This window comes from Leuresthes tenuis, unplaced genomic scaffold, assembly GCF_036924035.1.
Source record: "Leuresthes tenuis unplaced genomic scaffold, fLeuTen1.0.hap1 SCAF_4, whole genome shotgun sequence".
NCBI classification, from domain to species: domain Eukaryota; kingdom Metazoa; phylum Chordata; class Actinopteri; order Atheriniformes; family Atherinopsidae; genus Leuresthes; species Leuresthes tenuis.
The window spans coordinates 36664633-36678371 of record NW_027325358.1 but is presented as its reverse complement, the minus strand read 5'-3'; the positions used below and the strand labels follow the sequence as shown (position 1 = coordinate 36678371).

The 13739-nt window shown below is 39.2% G+C and overlaps 1 protein-coding gene across 3 annotated transcripts in view; it reads left to right on the top strand.

Annotated features, from left to right (window-relative positions):
• The first annotated feature begins 4993 nt into the window (after positions 1-4993).
• Positions 4994-13739, top strand: part of fbxo8 (F-box protein 8) — a 30322-nt gene continuing 21576 nt past the window's right edge. Inside the window, exons 1-6 of one of the 3 annotated variants that reach the window (XM_072383649.1) lie at positions 4994-5056; positions 6212-6320; positions 6945-7028; positions 8864-9008; positions 9154-9280; positions 12791-12909. In XM_072383649.1, coding sequence (XP_072239750.1) covers positions 6212-6320; positions 6945-7028; positions 8864-9008; positions 9154-9280; positions 12791-12909 — 584 coding nt within the window. In that variant the 5' untranslated portion in view covers positions 4994-5056. Of the gene's footprint in view, positions 5057-5334; positions 5569-6211; positions 6321-6944; positions 7029-8863; positions 9009-9153; positions 9281-12790; positions 12910-13739 lie in introns of those variants that run through there. The other 2 variants (XM_072383648.1, XM_072383647.1) reach the window with 2 other exon arrangements.

Sequence of the window (13739 nt, the reverse complement as noted above, 5' to 3'; positions counted from 1 at the left end):
CCAAAAAATATTTCAGAAAAAACTCCCTTTTAACAGGAAGAAACCTGCATCAGAACCAGATTCAGGCTGGCCATCCGCCTCGGCCAGCTGGGCTTTCAGAGCAAAGTGCTGCGTTTGTAAAATATTGCACTACAAGATCTTTAAGGTATGATAGAGCACGGTCATTAAGAGCTTGATGTGTAAGAAGAATACTTTTAAATTCTAATCTGAATTTAACAGGGAGCCAATGAATGTCAGGGTCTGTGTCTTTGTGTTACTGTTTTATTTTTGTCTTTAGTCTTGTCTCTGTGTTCACTCCCTGTTCCCCGTGTGATTACCTGCCCCCGCCCTTATGTGTTTCACCTGTGTCTCGTTATCCCTTCCCTCCTATGTGTACATAACCAGTGCTCCCCTGTGTGTCAGTGCCAGATTGCCTTGTCTCATAGAGCAGCTTTCCAGCATTTTATTCAAGAGTATTTCCCTGTGTCTGACCGTTTTGTTCCCAGTTTCTGAGTCTAGTCTCCTGATTTTGTACCTCTACCTTTCTGATTACCTTCCTGGAATTTGACCCTTGGCCTGATTAAAGACCCTGAGAATGGATTACCGTCTGTCTGCCTGCATTTGTGTCTGCGAGTTTCTTAATAATGAAGAGAAGCTAAAACTGGAGAAACATGATCTCTCCTGATATATCTCATCAGATCGCTGGCTGCAGCATTTTGGATCAGCTGGAGGCTTTTCAGAGAATATGTGGGACAGCCCAATAATAAAGAATTACAGTAGTGCAATCTTGAAGTAACAAATCCATGGAGCAGTTTTACTGCATCACTCTGAGACAGGATGTTCCTGATTTTAGCAATATTACAAGGTGAAAGAAGGCAGTCCTAGAAACCAGTTTTATATGTGTGTCAAATGATAAATTCTGGTCAAAAATAACTCCAAGGTTCCTCACTGTAGTATTATGTTTATGTTTATGTATTTAGCAGACGCTTTTATCCAAAGCGACTTACAAATCAAGATATAACAGCTATATAAAAAGCTAACAATAAACTACATAGAAGGAACGCAATAGTCCGACTCTGTCAGAGGTGACAGAGTAGAGATAGAGTGCAGGCATAGAAGGAAGTGCAGAAAGATAAAGTGCAAAGATAGAGGGGGTAGGGAAGTACAAGGTAAGGTATTAGAAGCCAAGGATCTGCCATCTACATCAACTATATAACTAGACAATTTCTCCCTGAAGCGCTCAGGTCCAAAGATAATGACTTCAGTTTGTCTGAATTTAGAAGCTCTTAAAGACAATGGGGTACTACATAGGACTACAGGTCTCTATGTCTTTAAGACATAGAGACCTGTAGTCTGACCAGCCTATTGGGTTCATCTGGTTTCATAGATAAGTACAGCTGAGTATCATCAGCATAGCAATGGAAATTTATGCCATGCTGTCTAATAATGTTACCTAATGGAAGCATGGAAGCATTTCTAAAGTGAAAAGAATCGGTGCAAGCACAGAACCCTGAGGAACTCCATGACTTACTCTGGTGTGTGAGGAAGCTTCTTCATTTACAAGAACAAACTGGAATCTATCAGATAAATATGACTTAAACCAGCCTAATGCAGTTCCTTTAATGCCAATAACATGTTCAAGTCTCTGTAACAGAATGCTGTGATCGATCGTATCAAATGCAGCACTAAGATCCAACAGGACAAGCACAGAAACAAGTCCGCTATCAGAGGCTAAGAGGAGATCATTGGTAAGTTGAACTGCAACTATTTTAACTAGAAGAACATAAAAGAGTGACTGGATATAGGTTGATAAATAGTTAAATCTGTATAATGTATGTATATATTAATGTTTTAATTCTTTAGCTTAATCAGATACACTACCCATGCTGCTGAGGTTCTGAGTTGGCTGGGAGATGCTTCCTCCTGAACTCAAAGGTCCTGGTGAATTAACAACAACAAAAAAAACCTAAACAAACAAACCAAAACAACAAAAAACTGTTTATCAGATCAAAGTGAGAATACAGCCATGTGTTAATAGCTGATGGGTCCAATCAATATCTTTATAATTTTCAAGAAAAAAATAAACGGTAATATAGTTGTTATGCAAATTAAGATATTTTATTTTCTAGTTCCATCCACTAAGACTTCAGCATATGGTTTTCAGCTTTTTCAGCATCTTCAGTTGCACTCATTCATCTTATCAGCATTCTCACTGTTGTTTTGCAGGAACAGCTTTTTCTAGTTTATTTTACTTACATGGAATTATTAACCAGTTAATACAGTTGGCATTTTGTATTAAACTTCCCCAACACAACAGGAAAAATACTTTACTGTGAACATTAATATAAAACTTTTCTAATTAACGGCAGTTGACTGACATGCTGTCTCCTGTACCAACTGAAGGGTGGGTGCAGCTGGCTACTGCCAGTGTTTTACTTATCTAACACTGCCCCATTGTGGTGAATGTCCTTCTACTTTAACTATCGGAATAGGTCTTTCCTTTGATGCCTTCCTATACCTCTCCTCACTGAATTGCCTAATCCGTTTTATTTTTATTCTTTGCTTTGTCACATGTTACAAAAGCAATACAAAACAGTTTGCAGTTTGATAAGGCAGAAAAAATAAACACCTTTTACAGAGATTTTTTTCAATTTGATTTTGCACAAATAACATTCACATGAAAAGTTAGAACTTTATCATAGAAAGACACAATAGGTTGCGACATCTCTTACCATCAACTTGAAAATCATCCTGTGTGTTTGCTTATTTCCCAAAAAGTGGTGGGAATTTATTTGGAATTGTGTGTTTACATGTATTTTAATTATTTTTACTTCACTCTTAATCTGCTGCATGCAGAACTTTTGCAGAAATTGCTAAGAATAGCTAAATGTAGCATCAGAATGATTTGTGGCCATCACATTAACGCTAAATACATCTTAAACATGTAGTTGATGGCGTTGTACTTTTCCACAAATTATGTTAGACGGATTCTGAATGGTAACAACATCTGTGAGATTATAAAATATAGGCGCATCACAATGAATTAGAATATCATCAAAAAGCTCATTTATTTCAGTAATACTATTATAAAGGTGATACTCATATATTATATAGATTCACATATAGTGACATATTTCTTTAAATTTAGCTGATTATGGTTTACAGATAATGAAAACCCAAAATTCAGTATCTCAAGAAATTAGAATTTTACATAAGACCAATAAAAAAAGGATTTTTAATAAAGAAATGTTGGCCTACTGAAAAGTATGTCCATGTACTGTATTGTATATGCACTCAATACCTGGTCAGGGTTCCTTTTGCATGAATTACTGCATCAATGCGGTGTGGCATGGAGACAGTCAGCCTGTGACACTGCACAGGTCTAATGGAAACAGGTTGCTTTAATAGCAGCCTTCAGCTCATCTGCATTGTTGGGTCTGGTGCCTCTCATTTTCGTCTTAACAATACCCCACAGATTCTCTATGGGGTTTAGGTCAGGTATTATTATTATTATAAACCAGGTACTGGTACTTTTGGAAGAGTGGACAGGTACCAAGTCCTGCTGGAAAAATGAAATCAGTATCTTCATAAAGCTTGTCAGCAGAGGGAATCGCTCTAAAATTTCCTGGAAGATGGCTGCGCTGACTTTGGACTTGATAAACCAACACGAGCAGATGATGTGGCTCCCCAGATCATTCCTGACTGAAAACGTCACACTGGCCCTTAAGCAGCTTGGATTCTGTGCCTCTCCACTCCAGACTTTGATTTCCAAATGAAATTTACTTCATCTGAAAAGAGGACTTTGGACCACTAAGCAACAGTGCAGTCCTTTTCCTCCTCAGCCTAGGAAAGACGCCTCTGATGTCGTCTCTGGCTTGAAACAAAGAATGTGACAGTTGTAGCCCATGTCCTGGATATGTATGTATGTGGTGGCTCTTGAAACACCAGCTGCTGTCCACTCCTTGTGAATATCCCCCGAGTTCTGGAATAGGCATTGCTTCACAATCTTCAAAAAGCTGCGGTTAGCCCTGTTGCTTGTGCACCTTTTTCTACCACACTTTTTCCTTACACTCAACTTTCCATTAATATGTTTGGATATGGCACTGTGTGAACAGCCAGCTTCTTTAGCAGTGACCTTTTATTGCTTACCCTCCTTGTGGAGGATGACAGCCCAATAACGTGTAGCCTCCCGACCCAGACTGAGAAACCATTCAAAGGCTCAGGAAACCCCAGCAGGTGTTTTCAGTTAATTAGCTGATTAAAGTGTGGCACCATGAGTCGACAATATTGAATTTTTTCCACAATATTCAAATATTCTGAAATACAGAATTTTGGAAATAAACGCTTGACATATGTCACTCTGTGTGTAATGAATCTATATAATACATAAGACGCACATTTCGAATTGCATTACTGGAATAGATTAACTTTTGGATGATTTCTTTTACATGCACCTGTATTAAATCCGTCTGTGGCGACCATACTTCTGTGCGATATTAGACTCACGCGGCTGCCCGAAACTACTCTTAATTACACGACAGTCTCCATTTGTGTATTCTTCTCCATGGTAGTTTTAATACCCTATTGTTATTGAAACGATCGTTCTCTTCGTTTAAGCGACAAACTCCTTCGTTGCCGCGTGTCATCACTTTTTAGCGCTGGCGAAGAGAAAAAGAGTGTACCCTGTGTGTTCCAGAGACCTCATGTTCCTGTTTAGTTTACCAGTTTGTATCACATGTATACCTTTTGTTTTAATGTAGCTAAAGAATAAATAATAAGATAAATAAACAGTGACAAACTGATTAATACGAGCAACACAAGACTCCAAATTTTCTCTCAATACCATGGTGATGACAACAAGTAAAAAGGGAGGGGCAATGTTGACAGAAGGAAGAGGTTGAAAACAGATGACAATTGTGTTTGTGTGGACTACAGTACAGTAGGCTTCTGAACCAAAGCCACTCATAATTCTATAAAAAGTGTTAGTCGGGAAATGAAAACGGGATACTTCTGAATGCTGGGAACCCGCATCTCCTGCCGCGCAGGTCAGGTTAACACACGGAATCCCTAAATTCAGGTGGGTAGCCTGAGTAATAGGTGATGTGTCACAATCATTACTCACTTTTGCAATATTCAAGTAAAATAAACTAAGAACGCCTCATTTATAGCTATCACATCAAAGTCGAACAAATTAGCTCTCTCTTGTCAACTTAAACAAGCTTGGTATGCCAACTGTGGGATTCGCTGCAGGAACGACTGAAAGCTACCTCAACCAATCACCTTCCGTTCTGATGTCTCATGTGGTATGTATAGCCAATTGTATTAAAGTGAAGGCGAGGGCACGGTTCAACGTACCTTGCTTGTCCTAACTTCCATCGATCCTGTTTACAAGATTGCAATGGATTTGTTTCTGCAACGCAGTAAACGTTGGGCAGTTCAAGAGTGAAAGAGCGACTGGGCACCGCACTAAAGGAGTATTACTGTTATGTCTTCTGGTACGCTGTGTTAGGACGACTTACCTACGAACTAACTAATTCATTTAGTATGTGAATACGAGAAAGGGGACATGTAATTGGATGTCTGCTGCAGGTCAGTCATTTACTAGATGAACTTAGGCTAGCACGAACGACTTATTAATCGCCACCCAGGGCTTTCATTTGCTAAGCAAAAACTTTTAAATACACTTAAATGCAAGAAATTGACAGCTTTCAATGAAACACATACACACACACCGCGTTTACCAGCTTCACTCATATTTTTAGTCTACATTTTCTCCACCACGACGTACTTTACCGAAATAAAATGAAACATTAAGCATCAGTGAAAGGTAGCTGTGTTTGACGCACAAAGACACAATTATCTCAAGTATCCAATGTCATTGTCCAGTTCCATGTCTTGCAGATGTATGCCGATTATCAGGTTATTAATAAGGCTTGATCAGGTGAAGCTTAGTCAAGTATTTTCAACATGTTAGCTGTTTCTAACTAATTCACTGACAAGTTTACAGGGAAACGCACTGCTGCCCCAAGCAGCTGCTAGATAGTTTTGATGGTAACAACTGATTCTGAGTCGTGTTTCTGTTTCTGTTGTGAGGAATACACATGGACAGAGAGATAGGGCTATAGTTAGCCCTTATTACCATATATGTGGGTCAATGGAAATGCAGCATTGTGTGTTATAGCATAATCTACTGACTTGCTTGTTGTGTAATGTGTGACTGTCCTGCACATAGATGGGTCAAGCACTCTGGAGGCTGCCTCCCAGACAACAGCAGCAGCTGCAGGAAGAGCTCGCTGACCGGCTGTCTGACCGAGGAGGAGGAGGAGAAAAACAAGAGCAAGGTAATTCTGTCATTTTCACATTAGTTTTACTTTGTCTGTATATTTTTCAGTTTAATGTTGGGGGTGATTGCCTTTTGTTTCAGGGAAGATATGAGGTTAGTCACAGTACAGTACAGTGCTAAAAACTGGCCCATTCGATAGAAATGTTTCCATTTATCAGAAGCTTGGCTGTCAGTACAATATCTTAATGTTCTATCAAAACTATATTTAATGTGATGAGTAGGGGAGGCACAACAGCTTCTCACTCTGTTATGATCGCTTTCTGTAGGACTTTTGCATTACACGGCATGATTGAGTTATTGGATAATTGCATGAATAATATGCACCTGTTCCAGATAAAGGGTTTGGGGAGGGGAACATGTTGTAAGTCTACGTTAGTTTACCAAACAAGCTACAAATGAATAATGGTCATGGAAGATGAGAATCAAACTATGGTGTGTGAAAATAATGAGCCATATAGTAAGAACAAATGAGAACAAAGATTGTGAACAAACTAATTAGAAGAAATAAAGTTTTCTGTAAATAATGACAGTAATAGTCCCCTTGTCAGATGGCAGGATTGTTTTCAACTTGCCAACCTTATGAAATACGTGTAAGCTCCATCTCTCCCCTCCTATCCCCCAGGGAAAGATGGAAGTGCTCAGAGAAGAGCTCCACAGCACTGCTACGGCCCCGACATTTATCATCTGCTGAAAACACGCCGAGGAGGTACGAACACACGAGCATGTTAAAAGCACAGCTATTCTTTGTATTGGTACTTCATATGTATACCACTTTCTTATTATTCAGTTCAGCTCAGTAATACTTCATTAATAAATAGTTTTTAGAAAGTACTGTTGTTGTATTAAGTGTTATTTGAAGATGTTCTTGGTTGTTTATTAAATTTTTTGTGATGGTGTGCATGTTGGTCCAAATATTTCTAACCGATGGGCATTGGTTTAATTCTGTCAGAAAACGCTTTTTCTACCAGCTAATGCGTGCACATCAGGATAAACTTCAATCATTACTGTAATCCATGTTGATTTTTAACTTAATTGTTAAAATTGTATTGCTCTCATACCACTTAGTACCTTTAAATTGGGCTCAAAAAGCTTTCAAAGGGTTGTCCTCACAAAGACTGAGCTTAATTCAACTGATGTTTGAAGTTTTGTTCTGGAGATTGAATTTAAACCAGAGAATTTGGACTTTTCTTCTGATAAAATAATAATAATGAATAATAATAACACATTTTATTTGTAGTGCCCTTTACATCATTCTCTGCGATGAATGATGCAACACAAAATTGCATGATTGAATTAACTTTGAACTTTTCTTTGTTTGCTTTCATAGATTTTAAATTGTTTCTAATTTTTAGAAACAATTTCAGTCCAAAGGCTCAACAATGGCTGAAGACAAGAGAGATGAAACAAATGAACCAGCAAGCATTTGCAGCACGAATGCTGTGTTTGGTCATTTCTAGACACGTTATGCAATACTGTTATTGAAGTACAGACTAAAATGTCTGATAAACTCCTTGATTACATATAAAGACTAACTTGAGGTAGAAAGCACAAGTCAGGAATAAAATAATTCAAATTTGTCTTTTTTCTCTTCTTCTTTTGCAAGCAAAACCCAGTAGGCTGATTTTTACACTGGGTAAAGCTATAGAATGCTAATTATATGTTTTCAATCAGACAAATCGATGTTATTTAGCGAACAGCACACAAGCACAACATTTGAACCACCTGCCGGCTCATCAGTACAGAGTTGCACATTGATATCAGCATCTAGTACACTGTTAGCTATGCTCTGGGGAGTGTGTATAGCATTTATCATGTGTTTTTTATTTGAATTCAGTTCAAGGACATCTGCTTTGGAAACATATGGACAGTCTGATTGCTATCCACCCTCTTTGGGGTTCGAGATTCTTTTTTCATCTGCTTCTAACTTGAAATTTTTAGGAGCACAAGCATTAAATTCAGGGTCGCTACTTTAATAGCAATCAAAATTTATGCCATTCATGCATTTATAATTCTTTAAAATCTGAACTACTTTACTGGGAAATCCCTTTGTAATAAACACATAAATGAAATAAAAAATATCAAACTACTGATATAATTACCTGAAAATGTCACAAAGTTAACTGTTGTTCTGAAGAAAGACTCTGAGAAATGGAGTCTGAGAGTGGCTCATGTGTTACAGTGCTTGTCCAGCAATTATAACATCTGTGGTTGAATCATTAGCCCCGCTATGTATCCACGTGTTGCATGGCCCTCTAAAGTGCTCCATGGTGCACGATATGTGCGGTAGAGAAAAGGCACTGCATGTATTGCATAAGAAGTAGCGCTGTATACGCGTGTGTGTTGAATAAGAACCGCATTGCAAAGGGCGTTGTCAATCTTAGCGAAAGTTATAAGGTACTGAAAGATAATTTGCCATTCAAGTACCAGTGCATTTGAAAAAGAGTTTCACATGGAGTTTCCAACAGCCTCTAGTTTTAATTTGACTAATAGAACTAACTAAGTGTAAAGATTTGTTTCTTATTTTTGTCTTCCGGTTTGTAGGTAAAGAGCAGCATGGCTTCATAGATTTGGAGAAACTGCCGCCTGAATTGGGTATCACCATACTGTCATATCTGAATGCTACTGATCTGTGCCTGGCTGGCTGTGTATGGCAGGACCTGGGAAATGATGAATATCTGTGGCAGGGGTATGGAAGCTCACCCGCTTTTTTTCAGCTATAAATTTGTGGTGATAAAGTCATTTTATTTTCGCCTTCTGTATACAATGAAGGTCTGTTGTGGTCTTACTTTTTTAGTTTGCTACTTTTTTAAGCCAATGTGTTGATCCAACAGGCTGTGCAAGTCCACATGGGGTCATTGCTCCATCTACAACAAAAGACTATCTGCTGGTTTCTCATATCGAAAACTGTACCTACAACTAGATGAAGGCAGCTTGACATTCAATGCCAACCCACAAGAGGTAAATTGTACACAAACATCGCAGTTCTGTAGTCTTTTAGGTGCAAACTCATTCAGAACATCCACCGTGTACGTGTTGAGTTTGTGTACATATTGGCTGGTAGTGTCATGTTCCACTAGTCTATCACCTCAGCATCAACGTGGGATTGATATGTATAGTTTTTTTTTTTTTAAGGAAGTACACGTAATATGTTAAGTTGGGCTGATATGGTGGTCAGCACTTTTGCCTCACAGCAAGAATGTGCCCAGTTCAAATCCTGGTTTGGGTTTTTGTTTGTGGAGCTCCCATGTTCCCTCCATACCAGCATGGGTTTTCTTCATGGGTCAAGTCCAGCATGTTAGGTTGACTGGTCTCTTATTTTACTGAAGGAGTGAGCGGGATTATTACAATGATTATTTGTCTTGCGTAGATCTCTGGGAGATCCGTTAACATGTTGGATTTATTGACTCGCAGACCTGAACAGAAGTTTACACAGATCCCCAGAGGCTTCACTAGCCAAGAAACAGCCACTTTCTTAAAATTGGCCATTTGCAGTTGAGATGACTTTGGAACTCCTACTGTACTCCTTAAACTCCACAAATCTACAACAAGACCAACAGTCTTCAATGATGTCTTATCAGATATTACAAAGGACACTGAAATGTAGAGGACTGACCAGATCCTCTCTTCCATCTAAAAAACTTGCAAATCACCTATCCTATGTCAAGACCTCTGCCTCCTGATACTATCCAGACTCTCTTTGCCACATGCCAAGGGAATTCCAAAATGATTTTATGATGTGTACCATTTTCATATGCATTACTTAAACTAGGTTAACTGAATAAAATGTCATTGTACATTAAAGATGTAACAAGGAAAGAATTATTCAGTAAAACAAGGGTCATTTTTCCATGGAGCCACATTGCCTGATAGTGGTCATGATCACAGAATATTTGAACATAAAAGGATTAAAAAAGTTAATGAGACATCTGAATCGTAACTTAAGCTAATTTATTAATCCATTTTCATGTTATTATGCGTGTTTCTTTGTGTTAGTTTTTTATTCATATGTATAAACTTACAGGCCCTCACCTGGATTGAAAAGGTTTCTTAATATTTTCACCATTAAGAAATCAGCAATCGATACTGTTGTTTTCACTTTCTAAGGCTGATAATACAGTTGCTGTTTCACCTCACGTTCACTTTAGCAACCATCTCTGTTCTCAGCATAACTGCTCACATACTTGCCTGTATAGTTGGCATGTTAATGAGGATTCCACAAGGGGGACAGCTGATCACTCCGACTGGAAGCTGCTGTCAGATTTATAGGATGTAGCAGAAGTACTCTGATCAATGGTAAATATGGGGGGAATAGGAGAGGTTAGCATTTTGTTGACCTTAAGATCATAACAGAAAAAGCGACAGCTGCAGTATCATAGATGGTACACAAGGCCCCTAAATCCAGCACAGCAGGAGAAATTGATGATGCAAAACAAAGCAACACTAAACGTAAGCTTACACACTCCCAACCGGTAACCAATATAGTGCAGCGTGCGTACGCGTAACGTTAATTTCTGAGGATGCGCACAACCGCCGCACCGAACGAAGACAGGTTACCCCAGGCATCCATGATGAGCATGCATACGTGTAGTTAACATCAACTGTATTTGAAGCTTAACACTGGATAGCTAACATAACTGACCATATAGTTTAATTTAGTCTCTATCTCTTTTGCACATGTATTCATACTTTTGATAAATGTTGTTAACCTTGTTCTAAATATTACTAATGTATTTTTCAGACCCCTTTGAACAACATGTGTTTTTAATCTCAAATTTTAATACTGAAGTTAGACCCCGATATTTTGCACCTCCCAGACAAAGACAATCAAGTCCTCAGTCATCCCTATTGGCTGAAATCGGATCCTAACGCCACATAACGCCCAAGAATTAAAAACAGATTTTGAAGGAGAAGAATTGGAGATGAAATCAAAAGAAAGATATTTTCTCCTCCCGTTAGTTTTTTTACTTTGTTCCATGTTTGTTTCGCACGTTTGAATTTTGCTGCTGTATCTTATGGTGTATAGTAAAAAAAATGATTTGGAGTTCCACTGCTTTTTTTTTCTTATTTGGATTACCAATTCTTGTACATTGAATTGAATTTTGTCTTACAAGGGTTGGTTTATTTTACCGACCAAACCAACTGCGCCTATGTATAATTTTTTATTGAAGCGACGTCTTGCAACATCAGCCTGAAGCTTCGTCTCTGATGGGATCTTTTTCCATGGTTTTTCCCTTTTGAATCCCAATGATTTATATCCACGTGGTTAAAATATTGTAACTTACCTCACTACACATTACGTTTGTACACATGACAGTTATTTTCCTACCTCAGAATATCTAATTTATGTGCAATTTAGTTATCACAACACATGCACTGAAATGGGTTTTCTCCTCAGGGTGTCTGGGCCTCCCTTAGAGATAGGGTGAGAAGCTCAGTCATCCGGGAGGGGCTCGGAGTTGAACCGCTGCTCCTCCGCATCGAGAGGAGTCAGATGAGGTGGCATCTGGTTAGGATGCCCCCTGGACGCCTCCCTGGGGAGGTGTTCCAGGCCCGTCCCACTGGGAGGAGACCCCGGGGAAGACCCAGGACACGCTGGAGAGACTATGTCTCTCGGCTGGCCTGGGAACGCCTCGGGGTCCCCCCGGAAGAGCTGGAGGAAGTGGTGGAGGACAGGGAGGTCTGGGTTTCTCTGCTCAAGCTGCTGCCCCCGCGACCCGACCCCCGGAGAAGCGGCAGATGATGGATGGATGGAACACATACACGTTTCCTGCATGAAATTCACGGTTCATGTTTTGGTTAGTCCTTCAATAGATATTTAGCATCTACTTTAATGGATCGTTGTCAGACGTTTCCTTTTGTAAAACTGAGAACCGAGAAGCACTGAGTGACACGTCAGATTAATTTTAATTTTATTCTCTCTTTGAAGGTGGTTCCCTTTTTATCAAGGTTTTCTTTTGTTCTTCCTTAATATAGTAGTGAGTACGCTCCACTTGTTTGTCTGTGTGTTAACATTTGAAGGACTGGCCCCCTGTTCACGATGTGCCCCGCCTTTTGCCCATTGGCAGCTGGGATCGATTCCAGCTTCCCTACGACCGTGAGTCAGATTAAGTGGATATAGAAAATGGATTCATACTCGCTTAATCCAGTTCAGGGTTGCTGGGTGCTGAAGACAAACACCTGTGCTTGACTCACTCCTAGGGTCAATTTTAGAAACACCAATAAACATAATATGCTCGTTTTTGGATGGTGGGAGGCAGCCGGAGTATCTGAAAAAAACCCACACATGCATGGGGAGAACATGCAAACGCCACACAGAAAGGCTCCAACTGGGATTCAAACCAGGAACTCTCTTACTGCGAGGCAACAGTGCTCATCACCACACCACGTACAGCACGTAGATGTATTCCATTTCCATTATTTCTCGTTATCTCATTATCATTGTGTATCTCTGTTTGTATTTGCATGCAGGGTATCATTTATTTCAGGTCTAAAGGCATACTAGTGGATCATCCAACAGAGCTGGCTAAGTTCATTTTCTACACCAGACGGCTCAACTGGAAGATGCTGAGGATTTACCTTGATGAGAGGTGAACACGGAAACACCAATATACCCCCCCCCCCCCCCCCACACACACACAGAAAACCCACAAGTCCTCTTTAGTTATGATAAAATATTTAAATTTTTTCATAAGAAGTTTTAAATTGATCTATTGACTGATATGTAATACAAAATTCATGACTATGTTTTTCGTGTGTGCAAAATCAAATTTAGGCTTCACAGTCCTATTTCTCCATAACATGTCTCAGGGCGACCTATTATGTAGTTGAAGTTTAAGTTTTGTTACTTTGCTTCGCTAGCGTTGCTTGGCAGGATAAAGTTAAGACATGTTCAACATTTCCAACAGCAGTGTAACATTCTGTTCATCAAGTTGCATTTCTGATCGCATGTCTTACGTCATGACAGTTTGTCACTTCAATTCTGAAAGTTAAGCACAGCCTGCCTGTGAATCATATCTTTGTTACCGTAGAGGGAGCTGTATACTGACAGAACACACAACATACACCCTCTGTTAATTCTGAGCTTTTTCATATCAGGTCATTGTTAAAATATCATGTGGTCTTTGCCAGGTCTTAAAATAAAGTAATAAAGTCACAAGTTTCTATTCCAAAGATTAAACTAGAACTAAGTGCATGTGTACACCTCATGATTCAGCAGCAGGACCTTAAAGTAATCATGTTATTTATCATTTTACATCTCTGTGGATGCACAACAGCCTCACAACAACAATTCCAACATGTCAGTGACAAGAGATCAGCATCTGACACCCACAAGTGGCCTCAGATGGCTGATCCCATCACGCGATAACAGCCTCGTAAATAAAAACAGAAAACTAAAGAAAAAAAATTGATTGTTGGT